Below are 26259 nucleotides of genomic sequence, written 5' to 3'. Positions count from 1 at the left end.
AAGTTTGGCAGCTGCTGACCAAATACCTTTGAGAGACAGTGGGAGCAAAGACTCAGCAATTAGTGAAAATGAAACAAGGCTGCAGCCATGAGCCCTTTCTCAGGAAGCCTCCATCTTTCAGTCTTGTAAAGTTGGGCATTAGAAATAGAAAATGCAGAGTGAAACTGAACTCTGAAAGTAGCAGACAGACAATGTCACAGGGTGACACTGTGGGCCTACCCACAGACGTGAAAATGCAGTGAGATCGAAATGGGGGCAAAAGCAACAAATGCAAACACTTCAAACCACTGTAAAAACGACTGAAAGACTACCTATTCTGAGCAGCAGTCTTCATTTTTATTTTTTACCATTAAAAATTTCATTTTCCTTCTTTACAATGCCATTTCATCATAACATTATTTCTCACAGATTTCATGTAATGCAAGTGTGTTAGTATATGTCTGTGTGGATTCCCAGTCTAAGCTTGTACATTTATCAAATACTTTACACAGAATTCAGAAAAAAAGGCATTTTGGGGCATGTAAACTCAAAAGAATCACATATTCATTCAACACACTTAGTATCCATTTTTTCATTTCTAGCCATTTCTAAATTTTCAAATTTACCAATTTATCTGAATTTGATACAATACCACCCCCTGGTGGACATCTATAAAAAAGAACTCACACTTGAATGTGTTTTCTCTCTCCCTTTTTCTGTTTCCGGCCCCTCACCTTCTTTCTCTCTTCCATCAGAATTTTCTCTTCAAATAAAATTAGATGCAAAAGCTCAATGAATACAACAGTAAAAATGAAGCTGTCCTAGGGGCTTTCTCCTTCCCACATTCTCATTGCTAATCCATATCTCCCTCAGAATATCCAAAATAGAATTCATTTCTACACATATGCCATCTTCCCCAAAATTAAACTTAAAATTACCTGTTTGTCCCAATCTTCACCTCTTTCACCATTCATTCAAGCCAAAGCCCTCCTGAGGATTCATGATAACCATGAATGGTTTAAAGGCTCTGAGTAGACCCAACTCAAGAAACCTATTATATATATGTATGTACATATATATGTTATATGTATATATACATAGGTATATATATGTACATATATGTACATATACATGTATATATATTTATGAGAGAGACAGAGAGAGAGGGACAGATAGGGACAGCAGACAGGAAGGGAGAGAGATGAGAAGCATCAATTCTTCACTGCAGCTCCTTAGTTGTTCATTGAATGCTTTCTCATATGTGCCTTGACCGGGGAACTACAACAGAGTGAGTGACCCCTTGCTCAACCCAGCAATCTTTGGGCTCAAGCTAGTGACCATGGGGCCATGTCTATGATCCCACACTCAAGCCAGCGACCCTGAGCTCAAGCTGGATGAGCCCGCAGTTAAGCTGGTGACCTCAGGTTTCAAACCTGGGTCCTCTGCATCAAAGGCTAACACTCTATCCACTGTGCCACCACCTAGTCAGGCCCTGTTAAATATATTTAATTCAGCAATTCCCAAATTCATTTTATCATGAGACACATTCCCCTCCTTCACAGTACTTTTTAACAACATGAAGAAGACTCTGGTTATATTTTATTCAGAATGATTGTTCCATTTTAATTAGCAAATTAGCTCTTTGCCTGCATATGCTATTCAATCTTCAGAAATGCTTAAGCAAAGTCACCGTTACAGCGAGCCGAGTCAACTCTCCACCACCTGTGGTAATGCAAAATCTGACCCCTAGGGGAATAACCCCAGACAGCTATTGAGTTGATGCCATATGCTTAGGTAATTTCATCCGTGTCTTCTACCAGAAATTCTTCTAACAGGATTCATGCTTTATCTTCCATGAAATGTAATAAACTTTTATTGTTTGATCACCATGTGATTTTATTTACAGGGATTATAATGTTAATTCCACTACAACCTGTGAGCATCATGGGCAGCTCTGCTACTGACAGTGAGTTCAGTGATTTCCATATGTTGTCTCCTCCTGTGGATTTATGAGCCAAAAATATCAAGATCCCTACGGATTTTAGCAACCATATAAAATTAGCGTAGATTCTTGCACACCAGATCTAAAAGTAATCTTTTTTTCATCTTTATTTTTTAACAGAAATAGAGCTTTATGTCCCATGTGATTAGTACTAGATGTAAATCTAGTACCAGATTAGCACTAAGTTAGATTAGTACTAGTCCTAAATCTATTCTTACACATTGTATCATTTCTAATTTTGAAAGGAAATTATATTTTGATTAATAGTCTCCTTGTCCATTTGCTGTCACTTCATGTTACTTACAGCTTTGATTCGCAAGTGGGGGTCCCCAGGGCTTGAACACACTCACTCAGCAGCCTGGCAGCCTCCATAGAAGTACCCCAGTGCATAGAGAAGCCCCCGCTCCCGTGGCCATAGTGGTGGACGACAGGCAGCCTCCGGCCATCCTTGGCTAGGAACTCTTTCTCTAGCCGAACTCCAGCCCTGAAGGGCCTCAAGCCCACTGTCTCCCTTACGTCCCAGGCTCCATGGAGGGAGGGCTCCAGAGCACAGCATCGGGAAAATATATCTTTGCTAATTTCTGCATCTGGGGACAGATTCCAGTCTCCTTGTTGCCTACTTCCACCCAGGATTACGTTGGATGCACCAGGGTAAATATATGTTAGCCCACTCCCATCTCGGATAAAATGTTTCACCCAGGGAGCCTGAACTTTGAGTAATTGTCCCCTCACAGGGGAAATCTTCAAGTCTCCCACAAGCTCTCTGCTTCCAAGGCCTGAACAGTTGACCACAACGTCAAAGGATGGGTGAAGCTCCCACAGGTCTTCTATTCGCCGGGTGAGTATCAGGACTCCACTTTCCTTTAACCTGGGGAAAACAAGAGACCAGGAGGTGAGCTTTAGCAGCTTCCTGCTCAACCCCCTACAGGAAGTGATGGACAGGAACACGGAAACAAACACCTCAAGAGCTTCCAGGGCCCAAGGAGGCCAAATTCTAGCCACTAATTGCTTCACATCCTCGGAAACTGGAGATTCCTAAAGTCGAAACTTAAATAAAAACCTATTTCAAAAATTCAAAGCCAGAGAAATTATATACAGGGTAGACAAAAGTAGGTTTACAGTTGTGAGTATGTGAAACACAGTTTATGCTTGTATTATTTATTAATTATTGTATTTTTTCCATATAAACAACTGTAAACCTACTTTTGCCCCACCCTGCACTTTGTCCGTTTTGTGTATAGTAGAGTTTCCATATCGTTTCAGATGCTAAATATATACCACCTGGAGATGTTTTCCCTGGACCTATGTACCCTGATTGATCAATGTCACCCCATTAAAATAAATAAATAAATAAATAAATAAATAAATAAATACCAAGTTAATGTGATACTTTAAATATGCAAGTCTTTCTTGTTTATGTCATTTATTTAGTACCTAAATTAACTGCCTTGGACATTTTGTCTCATATTGTTAATGCTTGCATGTTTCTTTGTATTAGTCTGCTCTCCCTAACTAGACAGTTGGGACAGGGGTGACATGCTCCCCCCCCCAGAAGTGGATTTAATGGTGGGCGCACTGGGCATGTGCCCTGGGTCCCAACTTCTAAAGTGCCCCGCAAAACCCCAACTTCACATTTTTTTTAATGACACTAAGTTTGGTTTCATATGTGCAATTTTAACATTAATAGTACATAATGTTTTTTATTTATTTAAAAATATGGTTAACATGTATTTTTATTTTCCTTGTCTCTCTCTCTCTTTTTTTTTAAGGGGCCCAATATTTTCTTCTGCACCTGGGGCTCTGTTCCCCCCCATGTCTACCAAAAGGATGTTACCGTGAGAGGGTTAATATGTAAATATTATATTCTGTGTTCCAACCATTCCAATTAAAACTCAGAATTCTCTTAATTCAGAAAAATAAGAAAATTTACTAGCTTTGGAATTTGAGGACACTGCTTAGAAACCCTGGGCTTACCCAGTCAAGGCGCATACAACAAGCAATCAACAAACAACTAAAGTGAAGCAACTATGAATTGATACTTTTCCTTCCTGACCCCTCTCTCTCCTCTTTCTGTAAAATCAATGACTAAAACCTTAAAAACATTCAATAAAGGTAAATGTCCTTTTCCATGTCAAGGGTAACTTGTTGATTGAAGTACTGATGAAAATCCACCCTTTACCAGGGAACTCCTTAAATTACCATAGTGGACAGGTTGTTGGAAAGCCCTGTCAGGTTTGCTGTGCTGGGTCCCTCCCAGGACTCAGACCCCAGGGGGAAACTTACTGTATGTGCCCAGGGACCAGTCATCCTGGTGTGGCAACAATGGAACCGTGTGATGATAGTCAGTCACTATTGTGTATCCCATGGCCAATGCACTAAGATAGCACAAAAATGTAGGAGGAAACTACCCGGAAGCTGGATGTTCAATTGGTGGCCAGGCACCTACAAGGCTGACTTTATGACCATATGAAGTAGTCATTCTCGAGGTCTTGCGTGACATGGTTGGGGATATAAGAAGCTTGGTGGCTTTGTTCTTGGGCTTCCTGCAACTGAGAAAGACCTCACCCTGGACAGAGAGAATACCATAGCCCCAACTATTCGTGAGGAAATGGGGAATGGGGAAAGCTGTGCTCGCTAAATAGCCCCAGCCCAATGTCCTCTGATTATCACCTTAAAACCCAAGAATGTCCATTTCTACCAAGCCTAGAAGCCAGCCCTCTGCTGGACCACATCAGCCTGACCAATAAACTCAGGGCATGGTTGTCTTCAGGAACGGACTTTCTTCAACTTGCTGGGAGTTACACTAAGCACTTTCTTATACACACACACTCACTGCACCTCCCAAGAGCAAAAGGGAGTCCCCCCCTCCCCACTTTTCTTTTGGGACTAGAGGCAATTCCTGCACCCTTCCTGCCTTGCCTTGCCACAGTCCAGGCTACATGAGAGGAATCCTGGGCAGCACTAAAGGGGTATGTGGAGGTTGTGGTGTGGAGACCTGTGGAGGGTGAAGTGCAGAGGACAGGCAGGTCCCTGGTGCGTTCCCGGTGCAGAGGGCTGGGGCTGTTTGACAGCAGTCCTGGGGAGCGGGAGCAGGGCTGCAAGAAGGAGGCAGGACCTTGGAGGAGAGGTCAGGGGAGGCAGGGGCACAGCGCAGCAGGGACAGAAGGAGGGGTGCTGCAGAGCCAAGATATTGCCTGGAACCCACACACATGCACCTGCCATTCACCACTGAAATATAGACCTAACTATTTTTTGAACCTAATGAATAGAAAGTGGGGAAAAGATTCTTCTTGTCATTTAAATTTTCTAAGCACTTTCAGCCTTGCCAAAGGTAGGGATTTTAACACTCTTTTGTTACCATTTTGACAGCTGATACCTTTATTCTAGGAATACTATCCAAATAGTCTCTGAGTTACACAAATATAAAGTTGACTCTCTTCCAAGGATCTAAGACAACTTGGGGCACAATATCTTCTGTGTGAAGACCCAGATACTTCCCTGCAAACTAGATTGCTTTTAGAAAATCTGTTTCTGGACCAAGAAGGATGGAGGGAGGAGGGGGACGGTATGGCGTCCATTCCCCAGTCGGCTCCTCAGCCTGGCTGGAACTTTCTCCATTAGAAGCAGACAGCAGGAGCCTGCGAAGACTGATTCTAGGATAACTGCTGCGACTCAGGAGGAACCTGGGGATCAGAGCTGGGAAGGGTGTAAAGTCGGTGGATAATGGGAAAGGTCAGACCCACGAACTTTGGCTAGGACCGCCCACAACCAAGCCCGCCAAAAGAAACTTCCCAGGAACCCTTTGGAAAAAAGCTACTGTCTGCCAGCCAGTGAGATTTCACCACGTCATATTAGCTCGACCACCCTAGGAACCCTTTAAATATCTCCCACACGGGTCACCACTTGTGACTTCCCTGGCCTCCATCTTTCCTTGGGGCCAGGGAACCTCATCGGGCGGGATGCGGGATGCGCTGTACTAAATAAAGCCTTTGCTATTCCACACTTTGTGGCTTTGGCCCCCTTCCTTCCTTCTCGGCGGCGGGGAAAAATACCTTACAAAGGGGACATTTCCCCAGCCTCTGCCTAGACTCCTCTCTGCCCCAGGAAGTACCAGTGATTCCTGAGATGGGATCTAGAGTTTAAAGTTTCTTAGGATGAGAAAAACAGCACTGAGTTTTGAGTCACTATGTGAAGATAACATGGAGATGAAAGAAACAGTAGAGAGCTAGAAAGCCATTGCTAAAGACGTGGAGAGGTACAAAAGGCAGCGGGAGAGGATGGTGCTCAAGGACCCAGAACAGAGGGCTGGCTCTGTGAGATTTCATGTAGGACGTGTTATGTATTAGTAAGCATAATCAATTAAAAACCTTAATCCTTGCTTCAAGCCTGAAGCATGACACTTTAACAGTGATCAGGAAATTACTAAGTTTAGTCTACATATTTGTCTGAAAATGAGAAAGAAAATTAATTTTAAAATTTCAGTTGGCAAACAGTACTTTGCATATACATTTACAAGGGAAATAATCCATTATTTCTTCATAGTGACACTTAATGTATCTCTATACCTGAAAAAGCTCAGAGTAGTTAAAATTATATATAATTATATATATGAATATTTTGCATGTGATAAGAATGTAAACAATTTGTACTTAGAGGACAAATGGTGGTGTTTTTAAAAATAGAACCAAAAATTCTTTGAAACTTTATCCTGCAAGGCTAAAGCCTAACTCCTCTCCCTTTGAATTAGGCAGAACCTAGTCAACTGCTTCTAGTGAATATATATAGTCATTAAATGTATTTATTATTATTATTTTTGCAACATGTGATCTTGGATTTTCTTCTGCTATAAAGCATGTTAATGGGACAACTGGAAAAAAATCTGAGTAAGGTCTGTAGACTTCAGAAATGTACCCATGTTGCCCTGGCCGGTTGGCTCAGCGGTAGAGCGTCGGCCTAGAGTGTGGAGGACCCGGGTTCGATTCCCGGCCAGGGCACACAGGAGAACCACACATTTGCTTCTCCACCCCTCCACCGCGCCTTCCTCTCTGTCTCTCTCTTCCCCTCCCGCAGCCAAGGCTCCATTGGAGCAAAGATGGCCCGGGCGCTGGGGATGGCTCTGTGGCCTCTGCCTCAGGCGCTAGAGTGGCTCTGGTCGCAACATGGCGACGCCCAGGATGGGCAGAGCATCGCCCCCTGGTGGGCAGAGCGTCGCCCCATGGTGGGCGTGCCGGGTGGATCCCGGTCGGGCGCATGCGGGAGTCTGTCTGACTGTCTCTCCCTGTTTCCAGCTTCAGAAAAATGAAAAAAAAAAAAAAAAAAAAAAAAGAAATGTACCCATGTTAATTTAATGCCCTCGTTCTGATTACTTGGCCTTGGTCATACAGAAAATATATGGAGTTTAAGAAATACATATTCAGTATTTGGGGTAAAAGAGCATCACATCTGCAGCTTACTGCAAAAATGTATATTTGGAGGAAAAAAGATAAAGCAAATATGGTAAGTTTAAGATTTGGAGAATCTGAGTGAAAGATACTTGGGACTTCCTGCACATTGTATAGTCTAATTATGACCTGACAACATTATCTCATCTGATGACCACATTCCCCCCTCATTTCCTTGCAATGCATGTTCTAATAAAATTAACTGCATTCTCTTTCCCACTTCTCAGGATCTTCATCTCTGCCTTGGCCACCCCACAAACTTGTATTCATCGCTATAAGCCTTGTTCAGGCATGGAGCCATTCTGGTCCTTTTGGGGAAAAGCATGTGAATGAGGCCCACAGGGTTTCGATGTGCAGGTGGGGAGCAGCTGTGCACTTTTAGTCCGGGAAAACCTTCATCTCTGCAGCTGCTTTAGAGTAGCTACGGAAGCCCAGCAGAAGTCCCCGGAGCTGTGGAAGCTCCCAAGGCTATTACACCCACAGAGCCCCCATCTGCTCCCTACTAAACCTTGCTGCCTTCATCAGAAAAAATAAACAAATCATTTTTCATCTTTCTGGATGGTCCCCACCTGCCTCATCCTTGGACAGCCAGGGAGAAAGGGCAGTGCTCACTTTAGACCTGTGTCTGGGCCATTTTTGGCCCATTGTTCCTCTGGTTGGGGTTGGGGGCAAACTTTGGGAGGGGGCAGAAATCCCGAGGGACGCTGGGGAAGGAAGGCTGTGCTCTAGCAGGCATGTGCTGGGTGCAGGGCAGCAGAGGCCTGCTGCTCAGAGGGAGGGGCCTTTGCAAGTCAGACATTTGTAAGTCAAGGACAACCTGTCACGTTGCTGATGTAGAATCCATATTTCAGGGCAGCTGCTGAGGCAACCACCTTTCTCTCATAGGCACTGCTGTGAGTCTGGCCCAGTGGGAGAGCAGCAGACAGAGGAGGTGGGAGACAGAGGGCTTTCCCAAGGACTTGCTAGATGAGCAGGAAGGAAGGGAGAGGGAGAGAAGCCAGTGTGGTCAGTGCTGGGGTCAGTGTGGGCCCTATCAGGGCTGCAGAACAAGGTATGGCCTCCTGAAAAGTAAGCAATGCACCTAAGTTATAGGGCCCCTGGTACAGAAACGGGCACCCAGCTTTCTGGATGTCGTCAAACGCAGGACAATCCTGGTCCAGCTCGAATGACTTCTTTAGGTAAAATGCCCGGCAAAGAGTCAGGCTCAGCTGACCTATTGCCTCTATGATTCGTTTCCTGGAAGGAGCAAGTAAAAAGCAGCAGACTGACTCCACTGGCCAAAGGTATAAAAACGATCTGTATGGCTGATTAAACCTCAGCGGGTTTTGTTCATTTGTTTGTTATGGTTATTACTGGAGATATATGTTTTGAGAGGGAGATGATCCTTATTGCTCTATAATATATAATAATGATCTAATTTGTGGTTAAAAATATTTTTTTCCCTTTCTGACTTGCTGAGTAAAATGCCTGTTTTTGAGTCAGACCACAGGAGGCTGAACATCCACGTTGTGTAGAAGGGGAGTAGGAGGCAACAAAACGGATCCTGGGTGTGAGGACCAAGCTGGGACCGTGTGGCTTCCGGTAGAGGAGAGTGGCTGGCAGCTCAGAGTGAGCCCCAAGGTCGCAGTCCCTCACTACCAGGCTGCCCTGCCATCCAGCAGGCTAAATCCTTGTCCTGAAAGGCTGCCCTGCCTTCCAGCGGGCCTAAATCCTTGCCTTGGGCTCAGAGGAAGCCCCTGCTCTACAGAGCCTCCCTCAGGAGAAAAGGGAACTTGGTGGCCCTCTCTCTTCTTCACCTCGGCCTGCTGGCCCCACGCCAGGCCCTGAGGTAAGGGGGACAGCCAGTTTCCACAGAACGGGGCCTCTGCGAGGTTTCAGTGCCGGCCCTGCACTGGGCAGCAGGAGGAAGCATGAGTTATCAGGGACCCTAGCAGGTGCTGAGAGAGATAGGGTGGGTTGCTAGGATCTCCGGTGTCCCAGCCCACTGTCATGGTGGAAGTGTATATCAAACAGATGGACTGCAAAAAGGCCTCCCCAAGGCTGGGGACAAGAGACAACAAGCAACGGGCTCCAAGACACAAACCCCAGCTTGCTGGTCATCATGCCTGTGGTATTGCAGTCAGGCAATGGCCCCACGGGCACTGTTGGGCAAATGAGTTTGTAAAATCTGTATTTTCTTGATTTTAACTTTTATTGTTAAAAATGGCCACTGCCCACATGAATGGCACTGCCCAGGTGATGGGGCTGATTACCTTCCTGCTTAGGAAGGGGCTTTGTTGTGCTAATGGGTGCTGGAGGAGGGATTTTGTGCCAAAAAGTTTTAAGCAGAGGGGAAAAAGAAGGAGGAAGGAGAAGCCATTTTTAGTTGGAGAGAAGAAAGCCAAGATGGCAAGGTGCTGAAGGAGAAGCCAGTTTGTGCAGAGATGAGAAGGGAGAAGGTATACAGATGGGGAACCAGAGGTGACTAAGACTGATGGGGGCCTTTGAGTCCAGGAAAAATTCAGATGTGTCAGTGGCTTTGGGAGCCCTGAATGGCAAGGGAAGTGTTTTCCCTCTGTGTGTTTCTTGCCGGCCAGATGTGAGGCTAGGATAAAGGAATGACTCACCATTTTTTGGCTCTGCAGTTTCTGTAACATCTGTCCGAGTCTAACGGGAATCTGCACCTGCCTGGCTGCAGTGACGGCAACCCCGACTACTGGCCCTACAGGCACAAAGTGCCTACCACTCACTGGGGTTGTTTTAAGTAAAGTAAAATGGGACAGCAGGCTTCTAACTAATGAGAGGGTAGCAGGAGTCTTCCCAGGCCTTTGTTCCACAGTTAGCAATTAGGCCTGAGAATAAAGTTATTACAGAAATAAGAGGCCTGTTTTCTAGAAGGTGATGCTCTAGAACAGGGGTAGGGAACCTATGGCTCGAGAGCCAGATGTGGCTCTTTCGATGGCTGCATCTGGCTCGCAGACAAATCTTTAATAAAAATAATAATGTTAAAAAAAACATTCTCATGTATTACAATCCATTCATATCCTACCACTCATGTTCATTGTTGCGGGTGGCTGTAGCCAATCACAGCTGTGCTCCGAGACAACACCAAATTTTTATTGGAATAATGCGTAACGTACATGGGTCGTAGTATGGCTCTCACAGAATTATATTTTAAAATATGTGGCTCTCTCAGCCAAAAAGGTTCCTGACCCCTACTCTAGAAGCAAGCAGAACATATCTCCCAGATAATACAGTTGGTCTATGGCCATACCACCCTGAAAGCATTTGAACTCGTCAGATAATACAGTTGACACCTGAACTAGGCAGGGGTTAAGGGTGTCAACCCCATGTAGTCAAAAATAACTTTTGACTCCCCAAAACTTAGTTACAGTCCCTCAGTATCCCTGGGGGTTTGATTCCAGGACCACCCCCACCCCGCAGATACTGAAATCCAGGGATACTCCAATCCCTTATATAAAATGGCATAGAAGGCCCTGGCCGGTTGGCTCAGCGGTAGAGCGTCGGCCTAGTGTGCGGAGGACCCGGGTTCAATTCCTGGCCAGGGCACACAGGAGAAGCGCCCATTTGCTTCTCCACCCCTCCGCCGCACCTTCCTCTCTGTCTCTCTCTTCCCCTCCCGCAGCCAAGGCTCCATTGGAGCAAAAATGGCCCGGGCGCTGGGGATGGCTCTGTGGCCTCTGCCTCAGGGGCTAGAGTGGCTCTGGTCGCAATATGGCGACGCCCAGGATGGGCAGAGCATCGCCCCCTGGTGGGCAGAGCGTTGCCCCATGGTGGGCGTGCCGGGTGGATCTCGGTCGGGCGCATGCGGGAGTCTGTCTGACTGTCTCTCCCTGTTTCCAGCTTCAAAAAAATGCGAAAGAAAATGAAAAAAAAAAAATGGCATAGAACATTGCATACAGTGGGTCCTCTGCATCCCCTATCCATTGAATCCACAGATGCAAAAACTGGGAATGGGATATGCAGGGGAAATCTGCATAAAAATGGACCCAAGCACTTTAAACCCCTGCTGTTTGAAAGTCATCTGTATTTGTTTCTTGTGAAAATGGCTGAGGTTGGCCCCAGAGCTAAAACATTCATTCTCAGTGAGGCTGGGACTGTGGCCATGTGGGGGACTGGCCATCACTTACAGTGACAAGCCCACCCAACCCCGCCCAGGGAGAAATTTCTCAGTGCCCAGAGCAGCCCCAGGCAAACTAGGAGACTTAGGAAGACTCCTCAGAAGAGGTGACAAAGACGCTGGGGATGACACTGGCTTCTCTGTCTCCACCCTCCCCCACATGCCCCCCATCTATCACATCTTCAAATGTCATGTAGATACCTGTCCCTTCAAAGCTCCCCATCTTCCAAGGATCTTATTTACTATTTGTCCCTTAAAACAAAATGAAAGCAATGTGCCCTGTTTCCCAGGGAGAATCTCTATTTGTCTTCTGTCTATATTTGATAGGGAGTGCTTTGGTGAAAGATTGGGAGAGACTCTTCATACCCCGACCCCGTGATTACTGCTCCCTGGACTCTGCAGCAGCCTGGCTAATCTGAGCTGTACCTTCCTTCCTCTGGACCTCCCCGGACCTCACGCTTACCCCTCTGCAGCCGCCTTGAGAAATGAGTGCGTGGGCCGAGGATGCGCTCAGCCAAAGCCTGTCCCTTCACTTCCAGCCCGTGAGCTGGGCACCCAGCATCCCCCCATTCCCTCCCCACTTCCAGGGCCTGCACTGTCTTCTCTGGGGTAGATAGTGCCCCTGTGTGCACCTCTGAACCCCAGGGGTGGCCGAGGGAGAGCTCATCTCAGGAGGAGGAGTGTGGCTGGAGCGCAGGGGCGGGGCCGCCTCCTGACACACACCCACGCCCCCGTGCTGTCATTGTCAGGTGCAGCGCTCCTGGGATTCCAAGAATTCTAAATGTAAACTTGGCCTTCAGGTGATTGTTAGACATGTTTGTTAAAAAGATAAATTATAACTTATTTAATGGTTCCTTAGTTTGATCAGGAACTTTTAAATAATTGCACATTCTCATGTGGACTTCTGTTTTTATACTTGTCCCAAGCGGAACAAGGTAGAGAAGGGTCTGATACTGGGTGAGGTCTCTAGCTACACATTCAGAGAAATCACAACAGAGTGAAACTTCAGTGACAGAGGGAAAGGAAGGGAAGGGGGAAGGAGTAAAGGCAGTTTATTTCTGCGCTGGATCCATTAATTTAAATGGTGGCATTGCTGCAGGCTTCTAGTAAGGAAAAGATGGAGGGAAATTATCATTAAAAAAAAAATGTTTTTCTTCTCAAAACTGGGATATGTGGAAACTTGTGCCCAAAAGCAAGAAAATGCTTTAAAAAGAAGATGCAGACATGTCAAAAGGACACAGGAGCAGCTTGAAGGGGCTCCAGCTGGCCAAATCTTGGACAATTTGAACATCAAAATAAATAATAAAATAGATTGAAATTTACTAAATAAAATAGGAATCCATGAGTCCATACTGATATAAACAAATATAGAAAAAGAAAAAGTTGCCTGACCAGGCAGTGGTGCAGTGGATAGAGCGTTGGACTAGGAATGCAGAGGACCCAGGTTTGAAACCCTGAGGCCACCAGCTTGAGCATAGGCTCATCTAGATTGAGTGTGGGCTCACCAGCTTGAGTGCAGGGTCGCTGGCTTGAGCATGGGATCATAGATATGACCCCATGGTTGCTGGCTTGAGCCCAAAGGTCGTTGGCTTAAAGCCCAAGGTTGCTAGTTTGAGTTCAACGTCGTTGGCTTGAGCAAGGGGTCACTCGCTGTGTTGTAGCCCGTATGAGAGGCACGTATGAGAAAGCAGTCAATGAACAACTAAGGAGACTAAGGAGTTGCAGTGAAGAATTGATGCTTCTCATCTCTCTCCCTTTCTGTCTTTCTGTCCCTGTTTGTCCCTCTCTCTGTCTTTCTCTCTCTCTCTCTGTCTCTGTCACATGAAAAAAGAAAAGGATAAGAAAAATAAAAAGTTACATTTTCTTATAATAGAAAGCAAACTAAATATAGAAGGAGTTAGAAAATTATCACTTGGCAAACATAGTGACAATTCAGGCAAGGAAGCATCAGTAGATGCTAAAAGTAGTAGGTGAAAGTTAGACAAAGAACAGGATATTTACATAGCCTCAGGTATAATCTGACAAAGCATTTAGTAACTGCAAGAGGAAAAAGTAGTAACTTCATAGTAGAGAAAACTGGCGGGCTAGGCAATTAAAGTTAATGTCACCAGAAGAAAACAAATTTACACCATGCACTTCCTGATGTGATGCAGTAAGGACTCAACATCATCTCTACGGTTTTCCACCAAAAATTCATAACCTTAGTATAATCATGAGGAAACATCAGGCAAACCCCAGCTGAGGGGCATTCTATCACACAGCTGGTCTGTCTTATTATATGATCTTTACAAGGTCATAAAATAGACCAGGGACTAACAAGACATGACAACCAAATGCAGTGTGTGATGTATGAACATGGATTGGGTTATGGGCCAGAAATATGTATATATTACTGTATATATATATTATATTTATACAGTATATATGTATATATTACTATAAAGAACACTATTTGAACAGTTGGCAAAATGTGAATAAGGTCCATAGATGACAGTATTGATCATTATAAATACCGGGCTTGATCCTGGTACTATATTTATGTCAGAGGGTATCCTTGTTCCTAGAAGATACATGTGGCAACATTTAGGGATAATGGGGCATCACGTCTACAACTTACTCTTCAATGCTTCTGGAAAAATTAAATATGTATAAGGAGAGAGAGAAAAGAAGACCAAACAAAATGTCAGGGACCTGGATAAAGGGTTTACAAGAGTCTATTCACTTCCCTTATCTCTGTGTCCAGGACTCTCCCTGACCCACCCCTGGCCAGCCCCACACAGAGGAGCCCTTGGCCAGCCCAGACAGCCTCTGCAATGGGAACAAACGCTCTGTGGGGTTTTCCTCACCTGCTTCTCCCCAGTCTGCTAGAGACCACAGAGCTCCAGAGTTTTACAGACTTTCCAGAACATGGAGACAAAAGTCCAAGATGTGGAAACCAAACAATAGAATTTGGGATAATAATGAAACTTCAACCCAAGAGAACTACAAATGCCCCAAACCATAAAACTCTCTAATGACACCTCACTTTTTATATCTCACATTTTGTATACATTCCTCCATCCTGTTTTTTATCATAATAAAAAAATTAAGCAGCATATTGACATTAAGAAAAAACTACACACATGACTTTTTAAATCTTATTCCCCCAATCATGAACATTTTAAATTTTGGCATGCCTAACAATTCCCCCCTCTGAATTCAAGATAAAGTACATGTACCTCAATTTTGAATCACTAACATTAGCACTTCCATGTTTTTTCCACTCATTTTTATAATATAAGGACAAAAATGCAACACGCCCTGGCCGGTTGGCTCAGCGGTAGAGCGTCGGCCTAGCGTGCGGAGGACCCAGGTTCGATTCCCGGCCAGGGCACACAGGAGAAGCGCCCATTTGCTTCTCCACCCCTCCGCCGCGCTTTCCTCTCTGTCTCTCTCTTCCCCTCCCGCAGCCAAGGCTCCATTGGAGCAACGATGGCCCGGGCGCTGGGGATGGCTCTGTGGCCTCTGCCTCAGGCGCTAGAGTGGCTCTGGTCGCAATATGGCGACGCCCAGGATGGGCAGAGCATCGCCCCCTGGTGGGCAGAGCGTCGCCCCATGGTGGGCGTGCCGGGTGGATCCCGGTCCGGCGCATGCGGGAGTCTGTCTGACTGTCTCTCCCCGTTTCCAGCTTCAGAAAAATGAAAAGAAAAAAAAAAAAAAATGCAACACTACACAAGAACGCCGCTCAGGAAAGATGATGATGCTGCTAAAACCTGAATGTTGGCTGATGAGCAACGCCATCATGTGATGGTTCAAAATGTTCCCTTGTTAACTAATGTATTCAGGTACAAATTTAACATGCAAATAGTGGTTTGTGGGCCAGTGAACAAGCTTTAAAAATGTAGGTTTTATAAAACTGGAACTTACAAAAGTAAAATGACCAATATAAATTACTAAGAGGTAAAAGTGAGAAGAGCACTTATAAAGCTACAAAAATATATCACAGGGGTCCCCAAACTTTTTACACAGGGGGCCAGTTCACTGTCCCTCAGACCATTGGAGGGCTGGACTATAAAATAAACTATGAACAAATCCCTATGCACACCACACATATCTTATTTTAAAGTAAAAAAACAAAACAGGAACAAATACAATATTTAAAATAAAGAACAAGTAAATTTAAATCAACAAACTGACCAGTATTTCGATGGGAACTATGGGCCTGCTTTTGGCTAATGAGATGGTCAATGTGCTCCTCTCACTGACCACCAATGAAAGAGGTGCCCCTTCCGGAAGTGCAGCAGGGGCCAGATAAATGACCTCAGGAGGCTGCATGCGGCCTGTGGGCCGTAGTTTGGGGAACCCTGATATATCATGATGCTCCTGACATGTGCCCAATGGACTTAGGCTCCTCCTCTGTGCTCCCATTCAGTTTTCAGAGATCTATACTGAACCCTCCCCATATGTGTTACTGTAATTGTTGATTAATACAAAAATATAAGTACATCCATATATATATATATGCACACAATCACCCCAATAGACTATAAATTCCTTAAGAAAAGTGATCAGATTTTTATCTTTCTTTTTGGCCAGTTTCTAGCACAGTGCCAGGTATATATAGGTATTCAACAAAGAATTGTGGAATTAATGAAGTATCTGAATCAATTATTCTATATCCTATATCTGAAACCAGATCATTACTGCCCACTTACCTCGTCACTTTTCTAACATTATACAATAATTCACAATGTTATCTATCCACCAAATATACACATTTAGAGATTGAAAAAGCCAATGTTTCACAACCCCCAACATGCCTGCAATTTCTAGACTAAACTATAGAGAGATTTATTTGAGGTGTCCCAATTAAAGATGCTCTTGATGTATTTCTTAACCAACTGGAAATAGAAGTCCTTAAAAACCAAGCGAAAATGCAAGTTCAAGGTATTTGGTGCTAAACTTGGTGAGGAATCAATTACATAATTTAGATAAGCCCTCAGTTTTTAGAGTTCTCATTTATAACAAAAGAAAATGATGAAGGTAATTTTTTTTATCACTAATGCAAAAATATTCAAAAATAATTTATAACAAGCATAGGATTCTCCCATTCAAAAAAACTAGAGTAAATCACCTAATTTTATGGCTGGAAGCATACTTTCCAAACTTCTCCATTTTACAGAGAAAGAAATAAGATATTATTTTAGTAAGTGGGTTTTACTGGTATGTGTAGGGGGTTAGGGGTGGGGACCAAATCATGTATCCCCTGCACACTAGAAGTAGAAGATGGGTATGTTACTATCAAAATGGTGTGACTCGCTCCCGTGATTCAGACACTGTCTTCAAATTGCTTTTACAAAGTCCTAGCCATTTGTGACAACAAGGCACACTGCAAGAGCTCTGAGCAGTGGTGGGATTCAGCCAGTTTGCACCAGTTTGGCAGAGCCAATACCTAATTTTTTTGAGTTTGGCGAACCAGCTGTTAAAATGGCATTTGTAATCAGGGTTCTCTCTATGGTGGGCGCCTGGGCAGCCACCCAATGTGGAAATCACAGATTCACATTCCTTACTCTTTTTTTTTTAACATTCTTCTGTGTAACAGTGTATTCTAAGCACCCTTAGTAATGTTCATTCCGTCCATAGGTGAAAACAATTGCAAGTGAGGACGCCAATCAAGAAGCAATATGGAAATATCTTCAATAACAGTTTTATTGTTTTTTGTCAGGCACTATTTAATATTTTTTATTGATATTTTAAAACTGTTTCTAATAATATAATCTTGTTTTGTGTGCCTCTTTTATTGTTCTTATTTAAGTATTAAATACATGAAATAATAAACTACCTTTTGGTATATCGATTTTATATATTTAAAAGGGTCATTAGGGCAGAGAACCAGTTGTTAAATTATTTGAATTCCACTACTGGCTCTGAGGGACCACAGAGAATTTTTAGTCTATATTTTATGAATAGCTATGAAGTTTTTTATGGCTGTGACAGACAAAGGAAGCAGCAAAGAGCCATTTAAACTGACCTTTTCTCCAGCCATGGGAGGTAGGTGACGCCTTCACATTTCAGGGTTGTGAAGGCCTGGCCAAACACGTGCTGGGGGAATTTCTTCAGCTCAGCTTCCGTCATCTTTCGGAATCCCAGAACCACGTCAGCCCAGAATGGCGCTTCTTCACTAGGAATGCTCTGAAATATCTGCCAACTTAAACATACTAGGTGAATAATTTCCAGAAATTTTGTGAAATAGATTTCTAGTGAACCTCATGTGACATTCTCTAAAGCCCTTGGATCACACATAAAGAGAAAAGGATCTATTCTTCCATTCTTTTGGGTTCAGATAACTCAGTAGCTAAATTTAAAATGTTCATTATTGTGGGGAATGAGATTTAAAAAGGCATGTGTGTGGTTTTTTGTTTTGTTTTGGGGTTTTTTTAGTGATAGAAGGGGAGATAGACTCCTGCATGCACCCCGACTGGGATCCACCCAGCAACCCCCATCTGGAACCAATGTTTGAATCAATCAAGTTATCCTTAGTGCCTGAGGCTGACACTCAGACAAATTGAGCCACTGGCTGCTAGAGAAGAAGAGAAAGTAATGGGGGAGAGGTAGGGGAAGAGAAGCACATAGTCGTTTCTAACCTGTGCCCTAACCAGGGATTGAACCCGGGACTTCTGCACACCAGGCGGATGCTCTATCCACTGAGTCAACTGGCCAGGGCCAGTAGCATGTCTTTTAAAGATTGAATTTAATTCTCTTTTACCAAAAAGCTTTTGCCCAGATTTTCTTATTTACTTATGACACTGTATATTTGAGGAAAGGTTTTTTCTGTTTTGCATAATGCTTTACATAAATTACTAGCAAACCATCAAAAGTTTAAACGTTGGCCACAGTTTTGAACAAAATATCTTAATTGGAATGGTGGGGGTGTAGGAGGCTGGGGTGCAAATTATGACATAATTTGTAGGTCATCCATTTAGCTCTTGATAAGGGAAGCCAAGAGCTGTTGGTGGAGCCTTGCTACTGTTAAGGTATAGTTGGGGTGGATGAGGCTGGGATGATATTGGTTGTTAACAAAGAGCCTATAATAGTCCTACTAATAGTTCCTAACCATATGTTTGAAATTATAAGTGTTGTGCTGTTTTCATCAATAGGAATAAATGTTGTAAGTCATGGCTGCTCTAAAATTGCAAGACAAATTATTTGATTGCTGTGCATGGTTGCTAATGATGTGATTGATCATTAATGTACCAGAATTTAAGTAAGTCATAACTAAGTAATTCATTCTAAGCAGTCCCGTGGAAAGTATAAATGTTGGCTGCAGGGCTCCACACAGGGCCCTCTTGCTGTCTCATTCTGCACACTCTCCCAGGCTACACTGCCCTCTTGCATATTTTCACAATCATCTAGAGGCCAAACACTCAGAAGGGTACGTCTCCAGCCCAGATCTCTGTCCTGAGCTCCAAAACCAGATCCAGACCCAGGTTGCCTACTCCCCACCGATGTTTACTTCCATGTCTCATACATTAACCCCCCCACACACCCTTCCTTTCCTCCTTCCCCCAATCTTATCCAACTCAGAAAATGGGACCCCATCTACACAAGTGCTAATGCCAGAAGCCCAAAAACATCCTTGACTCTCTCTCCTCTCTCGCCCCCTGCATGCCATCAACTATCGGGTTCCATCAAATCTCCCCTTAAACATGTCTCAAATTTATCTACTCTCTATCCCCACTATCAATACCTAATCTATCCCACCATCATCTCTCTTTACACAAATCTGTTCTCCACGCTACAGACAAAATATTTTTGAAACATAACTATGATCCATTATTCACTGTGTAAAATCTCTCAATGGCTTTCCACGATGCTGGAACTTTTCAATCCCTCCCACACACCACAGTCACCCCAGTCTCAGGTCTACGCGTGTGCTCTTCCCTCTACCCAGAATGCTGCCTCCTCCTGCCTTGGCACTGTCTCTGCCCTCTTCCCCTCTACACACAGTCTGACTTACCTCCTCTGGATAGTCTCCACTGAAGCATCCCTTTTTTTTCCTGGTGGCTTCTCATAAAATCCCAGAGCAAGTTTATTCTCCAAAGAAATGCTTCCATAGCACCCTGCACTCTTCCCTTGGTAACTTGTATCTCATTTGTAACTCATTAGATTTGAGACATTACCCAAAGATCATAAGCTACATGAGGACAGGACAATGTCTGTCTTTCTTAAAAATTCACTCCACACATATTTATTGAGAATCTACTATATGCCAAACAGTATGTACTAAATTACTATATATCCCTATTACTTAAGACAGTACCTGAGATTGATGATGAATGCTGAAAAAATATTTTTAAGGAATGAATAGCTGCATAAGGCTGTATACTTAAGCCAAAGTTGCACAAAACATTGTGCCCTTGTCTCTGCTTGACTCATCCAAATTCTTTTTGGAAGCAAGTGGTATAAAAATCATGCATGTAAGAGAAATAAATAACTCTTTTTAATAATGGCTTAAAATACATTCTTTTTAATATCCTCAATGGTGACAAAGTCTTACTCTTGAAAGGTTATTTGAATTTTGGACGTAGCTGTTTTTAAAAATTACATAGAGCCAAAGTTTGTGAATTATACTATACCACATTGGTTTTGGACTAAAACAAAGTGTGGCCATATATTAATGACAACCATTTTCTTATGAGGCTCATCAGCTGGCTTTGGGGACAGTTATAGTATCTATCCATCTTCTGAGGTAGAGATGTGAAAGTTGCTACTTTGGACAAAGACTTTGGAAAATTTATTACGTCAACATCCACATCATCTGGTGTTTGTGATGGTGAGGGAGGGCAAGAAAAGGAAAAGGTAGAAACGTGCCTGATGCAGGTACGTTACTGGCAGAAACAGCCTGATCTCAAAAGAGGAGTGAGGACAGTGTCTTCATTTTGTTTTGTTTTTTTTGTTTTTGTTTTTGTTTTTATTTTTCTGAAGCTGGAAACGGGGAGAGACAGTCAGACAGACTCCCGCATGCGCCTGACTGGGATCCACCCGGCACGCCCACCAGGGGGCAACGCTCTGCCCACCAGGGAGCGATGCTCTGCCCCTCCAGGGCGTCGCTCTGTTGCAACCAGAGATACTCTAGCGCCTGGGGCAGAGGCCAAGGAGCCATCCCCAGCGCCCGGGCCATCTTTGCTCCAATGGAGCCTTGGCTGCGGGAGGGGAAGAGAGACACAGAGAGGAAGGAGTGGGGGAGGGGTGGAGAAGCAGATGGGCGCTTCTCCTGTGTGCCCTGGCCAGGAATCGAACCCAGGACTTCTACACGCCAGGCCGACGTTCTACCACTGAGCCAACCGGCCAGGGCTGTTTTTGTTTTTGTTTTAGAAAGCACAAAAGGTGTAGTCGACTTAAGAATTTAGCAAAAGGCAAACATTTTTCTGGAAAACACAGAATGGCAGGTAAGTTATGTCATAAATTAAAAGTGATAGAATGGTTAGTGATCTCTATTTAAGACCATATAGAAAGATATGATCATAATTTAAGTGCTAATTTGTTTTAGAAACATTACTTAGGAATTATTTTTAAACTCTTTTAATAGTATATGTTTCTTGAAATCTGTTGCAGTAATATAAGGTTATAGTAATTAAATATGCAGAAATATAGAAAAATTTGAAAAATATATAAAAGTAATTAAGATATAAAATTAAAATCAATTAATGAAATTAAATAAAATTATGCCATCTGGATAGGAATTAGTATAGTGTGTGCAAATGTGATAAACAGACTCTGACTTTCCAGCAGACCCCAATTAATGTGTGTGTGAAGTTATACATAAATAAGAAATGGCTTGTTGTCATAACTCTGTAAATTAACATAAACAAGAAGCTTCCCTAGGAACATCTTAGAAGTGGCTTGATATAATGTTTAAATAGATTAACATAAAAAGGGCTTCCTTCAAGGAACTCCCAAAAAAGTAGTTTGAGATAATAATCTTGTAAATTAACACCTGTTAGAAGGCGTTGGCCAAAAAAGGTACTAAAGCTAAGAGTTCCCCCTGCTGTGGTGGTCACCCAGAATCTAATGTGAACGTGGACTGTCTCCACGCTGCTCTGTCCAAAGACAGCCGAGAGGAGCATGCTGATGGGGCCCCCCTTAGGCTGTAACCAGGCATGCCAAAAGGATTTGTGAGTATAAACTGCCTGTGTGATTCTTGCAACTAACTTGTGTGTCAGTCGTGTCTTTCCTCTGGTGGCAGTTGGTCTCAGCACTGATTAGCATCCTCATGGCCACCTCAAGAGTAGACTCGAAGAGGCTGCCAGCCCTGCTAATAAGCAGGAGTGTCCCACTGCATGGGGAAGTCAAATCAGGGATGCCTGATTGATGTAAAGCTTGGGCTCTACTGGGACAAAATCAGATATGAAGAATGAAATAGGAGTGTGCTAACTATTTCAGAAATATTTTTCTGAAGTGGCACTTCAAAAGGTAACTTTAATGACCTACAAAATTTATATTTTTGGAACATGGCATTCTCCAAGGACACTGAATATATAAGCTGCTTCTCTATTTTGGGTCTCTGCATGCATCCAATATCACACCTGTTTGCTTCCCCTCGGCCACATTATCTTCACATAACCCAGCTTCACTGCTTTCCTGACATACTTTTGTAGCCATATTTGTACATCACAGCACAATCCCTGAGGAAACTCAAAATACTATTGCGATGAGAAACTGCAATGGCTGTTTATTATTAAAAGGTCTAAAACTATAATTTGTCTTTCTTGAGTTCTTTGGGAAAAAACCTAAAATGTTCTCTTAAATCCTTCCACATCTAGGTCAGCACTCTGCTCAGAGCAGACGAAAATAACTCATGTTGAACTCTAAAGACTGTTAAAATCATTCTAAATTCTAAAATAACTCCAGCCTGCCTCTCTTACCCAGACACCAGATGAACGCCAGCCTCTCCAGCTTCTGCAGAGTTGGCAACTGCAAACAGGTGATCAAAGGTCTCTCTAAACCACTGTTTCTGCTTGTGGGCAGGTGTGTCTGTAATCATGGAGAAAAGCAAAGTGGAACAGAAAGAAAAATGATGATAATGACTATGCTTTGGTAAGCTCTTTCTTAGAAACCAAGGGAGAAAAAATAAAGAGGCAAGGAAGAACATTTAGATAAAGTACCACACTGTGGAGGCTGTGTCAGCAACCAGAGTTGAATGCTGATACATGCTGTCAGCATCTGTTTGTATAATGATCAATTGACACAGGGGAAACCAACCAATTAGGGCAAAATCTGATGCGTGAGTCAGTTGACAGGTGGTTTTGGGCACTAGGTATATCCCAGAGGTCCTGGAAGGGTCTATCACCAACATGAGCAGAAGTCAGTTTATGGCTGAGGCATCCAGCTGGCCATACAGTTAAAACAATAAGAGAAAGAACCCAGGGCCACTTTCATGGGTGTTAAATACAGGTAGGTGACAAGAAGTGATCTGTGGCCTGACTAGGCGGTGGCGCAGTGGATAGAGCGTTGGACTGGGATGCCGAGGACGCAGGTTCAAGACCCCAAGGTTGCCAGCTTGAGCGCGGGCTCATCTGGTTTGAGCAAAAGCTCACCAGCTTAGACCCAAGGTCGCTGGCTCGAGCAAGGGGTCACTTGGTCTGCTGAAGGCCCGCAGTCAAGGCACATATGAGAAAGCAATCAGTGAACAACTAAGGTGTGGCAATGCGCAATGAAAAACTAATGATTGATGCTTCTCATCTCTCTGTTCCTGTCTATCCCTCTCTCTGACTCTCTCTTGTCTCTGTAAAAAAGAAAAAAAAAGAAGTAATCTGTGGGGCCCAGGTCAACCAAACAGAGAACAAAATGTATATCAATGGGAAGCCCAAGGAGCTCACCTGCTACAAGGAAACAAGACCTGTACTAGAAAGGTTATCCCCTCAAAAAGAGCTCCCTGCAGGGCATTTTACTTTGGGAAGTGAGATTCCCCTAGGCACAGATGTTGATGACATTCAAGTCAGCAGCTGCCAGTCACTTTAGGACCCTGTAGGTCATGGCTGATGCTCAATCAACACATACCATGAGCAAGAACTAAACATTTGCTTCTTAAACTAAGACTTAAAGATTGTTCTTGTCTTGAAGCATCACTGAGCTTTTCCTAACAGATGAACCAATAAGATGTTAAAAAGTTACATTATACTTATATGTATATCCAGCTGTCTTTGTCAACAGGATTTCACAAGCATTAGTCTACCTAACATCTCCCATGTCTGACATAGAAGTGAAACTCCCTCTCACCTGGATAAGCATGGGGAATAAGAATTCCTGCTGCCACATCGCTCGTGGTATCAGGAGTGAACTTGTCTGAAGTAACCGTGACGGAGCATCGTGGGACCAATTTGGAAATGCACAGAGCGGTGGAGAGCCCCATCACACCAGCCCCCACCACGGCAACCCGGACGGTATCCATGGACCTGAGAGGAGAGAGGTGTGAGCTATAAGCCTTGTTTTAGGGATTATTCCATCCAGTACAAAGTTTGGCCCTGAGGGTCTGAGGAAGGAGGGGCAGGCCCCCTCTTCCCTGAGAAGGAAGAAACGAAAAGCATATAAGGGAAAGGAGCCAGCTGGGGTAACTGAGTCAGCCAGTGATAAATTAACTATATCCCATAGTTACACCACAAAGCAAGAATAGCAGGATCTGTATGTAACTATGGCTAGTGATCCGGAAACCCAGTCTCCCTTGCTGACCCCGCCGAAACTGTCCCTCCCCTCTCCTTGAGTCCTGGGAAACCTCAAACAAAGAAATCACATGCCCATTGCTTAGATACTGTAAAGGGATATAACCTGTAAGAAAATCAACTTCAAGGAGCCCGTGTTTTGGAGCTACAAGCCCCATGTGCTTTGCCAGCTTAATAAATTCTCCTTCCTTTATTGATTAAGGTATCTGAGTGTCTATCCTCCATCGAGTTGCTTCCTGCAACAGGTTCTACCCTGAGGTCTGCAGACTCTCAAAATAAGAACTTTCCTCTTGCCATGTCTTGCAGGATACGGAAAGCTCCCTGTAAGCTCCCTTTCCATTACATATCTAGATGTGGGCAACAAGGTCTCAGTGGAGTTGAAGACATAAGTGCAAAACCAGCCTGGAGTTGCCTTAGGACACACGACAAGTAAGGAGGTTTTCATTTGGGGGAACATTTCTACTCATTCTGTCCCCTTTCCCAACCCACTTTCCCTGTGGGCAAAACCTAAGGAAGGTCAGTGAAGTAAGCAGGGTAGACACAAGCAGCAAATACAGCACATTGGACAGAAAGTTTGAACGAATGAACTGACATTCCCTCCCCTGCTCCTCACTCTAACTGGGAACCAGCTCTCCCTAGCTCCATCCCTGCCTCTGCCACCGCTTTCCCAAACCTCACATTCCCATGTCACCTCCACCCTATACCTGAACCCCCCCCCCCCTGGGAGCAGGCTTTCCTAGAAGCTGGGGGACCACCCTCGCTCTTCCAACCCTGACTCCTTCATCTGTAAACCAAGCCTCATAAATTCTTCATTAGCTCCTATCGGTGTAAATAAAGGGCCCACAGAGTTTGTCTCATAAAGAGGGCTCTTCCTGAGAGTCTTGTATGGAAATTCAGAAGCCTGGCTGGGCTGCGCAGGAGCCTGGGAACGAGAGGGTTGATGAGAGCTCAACACCTTCCCATCCCCTCACCACTGAGCGCTGCTCCGCTGGCAGCTCTCCCGTCCACCGTCCACCGTCCACCGGGCTCCCCGTCCCCACTCTCCGTCTCACTTCTCCATAGGTCTCAGGTGGAGGCTCCAGAGAGAGTCTCAGTTGGTCTTGCCATCCTTATCGAACAATGTTCCAGCACCAGTTTGTTGGGCTCAACCAGACTGTACATCTGTCCTTGGCACAGTTGCTCTTCTCTGTCTAATCAGCAGTAGCCAGGGCGCTGGGTCACGATATAAAGTAAGGCCACCTGCACATAAAATTCACCTTTCCTCAAGAGGAGGTCAGGTGGTTCCCTCTGCTGCCAGCAAGACAAGCGTGGGGGTGGGGGCTCCGCTGTCAGTAGTCCCTTCAGGCTCTGACGGTCTCTGATGCTTTCAAGTCCTCCAGAGAGTTCGTTCTGCTTTTCAAGCAGTATATGTGCTTCCTCAGCCACTTGTTATCTGACTGCTCCCAGCGGCTGGCTCACTGAGAAGGAGCAGGACGCCAGGGCGGAGGGAGAAGGGAAGGGTCCGCGACACGGGGCAGACCAGTGCAGGGGGCACGCTGGAGGAGTGCAGCCCCACACGTGTGCCCCAGAGGCAGAAGGCAGCCACCTAATCCTTTACTGGCTTTCCTATTTCACACTGGCCTCCCTACCCGGCAACTTTCTCAAAACAGTTCTAATAAATTCAGTTGAGAATGGAAGTAATCCGTGGCTGAGAATAGCCGGCTTCCAGGGAGAAGAAGTGAGAAAAAGCAAGGTGGATACAGCCTGGCCTAGTGTCCCGTGAATCTGTCACCTGATCTCGTTAAGACACACCCCCCACTGCCCCCCCTACTCCCCCCCCCCCTGCCGTGAGTACAGAATGACCCCTGAGCCATGAGCAGGCAGGAGGATTCAAGTACCTTTTCCTGAAAAAGCGGCCTTGAACCCACAGGAAACTCTGGCATCAACACTTGTTTTCCCAGTGAGTGGTTAGCGTAGTGCCCTGAGAGACAGACAGAAAGCAAAACTGCTTCCTATTGGGGAAATGACTAAGGGCATTCC

At 44.4% G+C, this 26259-nt stretch overlaps 1 protein-coding gene and 1 non-coding gene across 3 annotated transcripts; one reads left to right on the top strand and one right to left on the bottom strand.

The window, feature by feature from the left end:
• Positions 1 to 314: 314 nt before the first annotated feature.
• On the bottom strand, positions 315 to 26259 carry DDO (D-aspartate oxidase). 2 transcript variants are annotated; one of them, XM_066373470.1, is made up of 5 exons: positions 26118 to 26259; positions 23801 to 23976; positions 22447 to 22555; positions 17553 to 17729; positions 315 to 2849 (listed from the first exon to the last, which is right to left on the bottom strand). In XM_066373470.1, the coding sequence occupies exons 2-5, from the start codon at positions 23970 to 23972 to the stop codon at positions 2282 to 2284; spliced, it is 1026 nt and encodes a 341-aa protein (XP_066229567.1). In that variant the 5' UTR covers positions 23973 to 23976; positions 26118 to 26259; the 3' UTR covers positions 315 to 2281. The 2 variants fall into 2 exon arrangements, with proteins under 2 accessions (XP_066229567.1, XP_066229568.1); XM_066373471.1 differs by lacking the exon at positions 26118 to 26259 and adding an exon at positions 25212 to 25989.
• TRNAS-AGA (transfer RNA serine (anticodon AGA)) lies at positions 6900 to 6975 on the top strand. Its single transcript has one exon. It is a non-coding gene; the product is annotated as a tRNA-Ser (tRNA).

Source organism: Saccopteryx leptura, chromosome 3 (genome assembly GCF_036850995.1).
Source record: "Saccopteryx leptura isolate mSacLep1 chromosome 3, mSacLep1_pri_phased_curated, whole genome shotgun sequence".
Taxonomy (NCBI): domain Eukaryota; kingdom Metazoa; phylum Chordata; class Mammalia; order Chiroptera; family Emballonuridae; genus Saccopteryx; species Saccopteryx leptura.
The sequence above is the reverse complement of the archived record's forward strand: the minus strand, read 5'-3'. Positions and strand labels throughout refer to the sequence as shown.

Excerpts from the sequence above, each read along its gene's own strand:
- DDO (XM_066373470.1), bottom strand. The coding sequence starts at position 23,972 with ATGGATACCGTCCGGGTTGCCGTGGTGGGGGCTGGTGTGATGGGGCTC. Across the intron at positions 22,556-23,800 it reads TATTCCCCATGCTTATCCAG|ACACACCTGCCCACAAGCAG; the intron begins GTGAGAGGGAGT and ends CCATGATTACAG. Across the intron at positions 2,850-17,552 it reads CTCCCATGGCTGGAGAAAAG|GTTAAAGGAAAGTGGAGTCC; the intron begins GTCAGTTTAAAT and ends TGTTTTCCCCAG.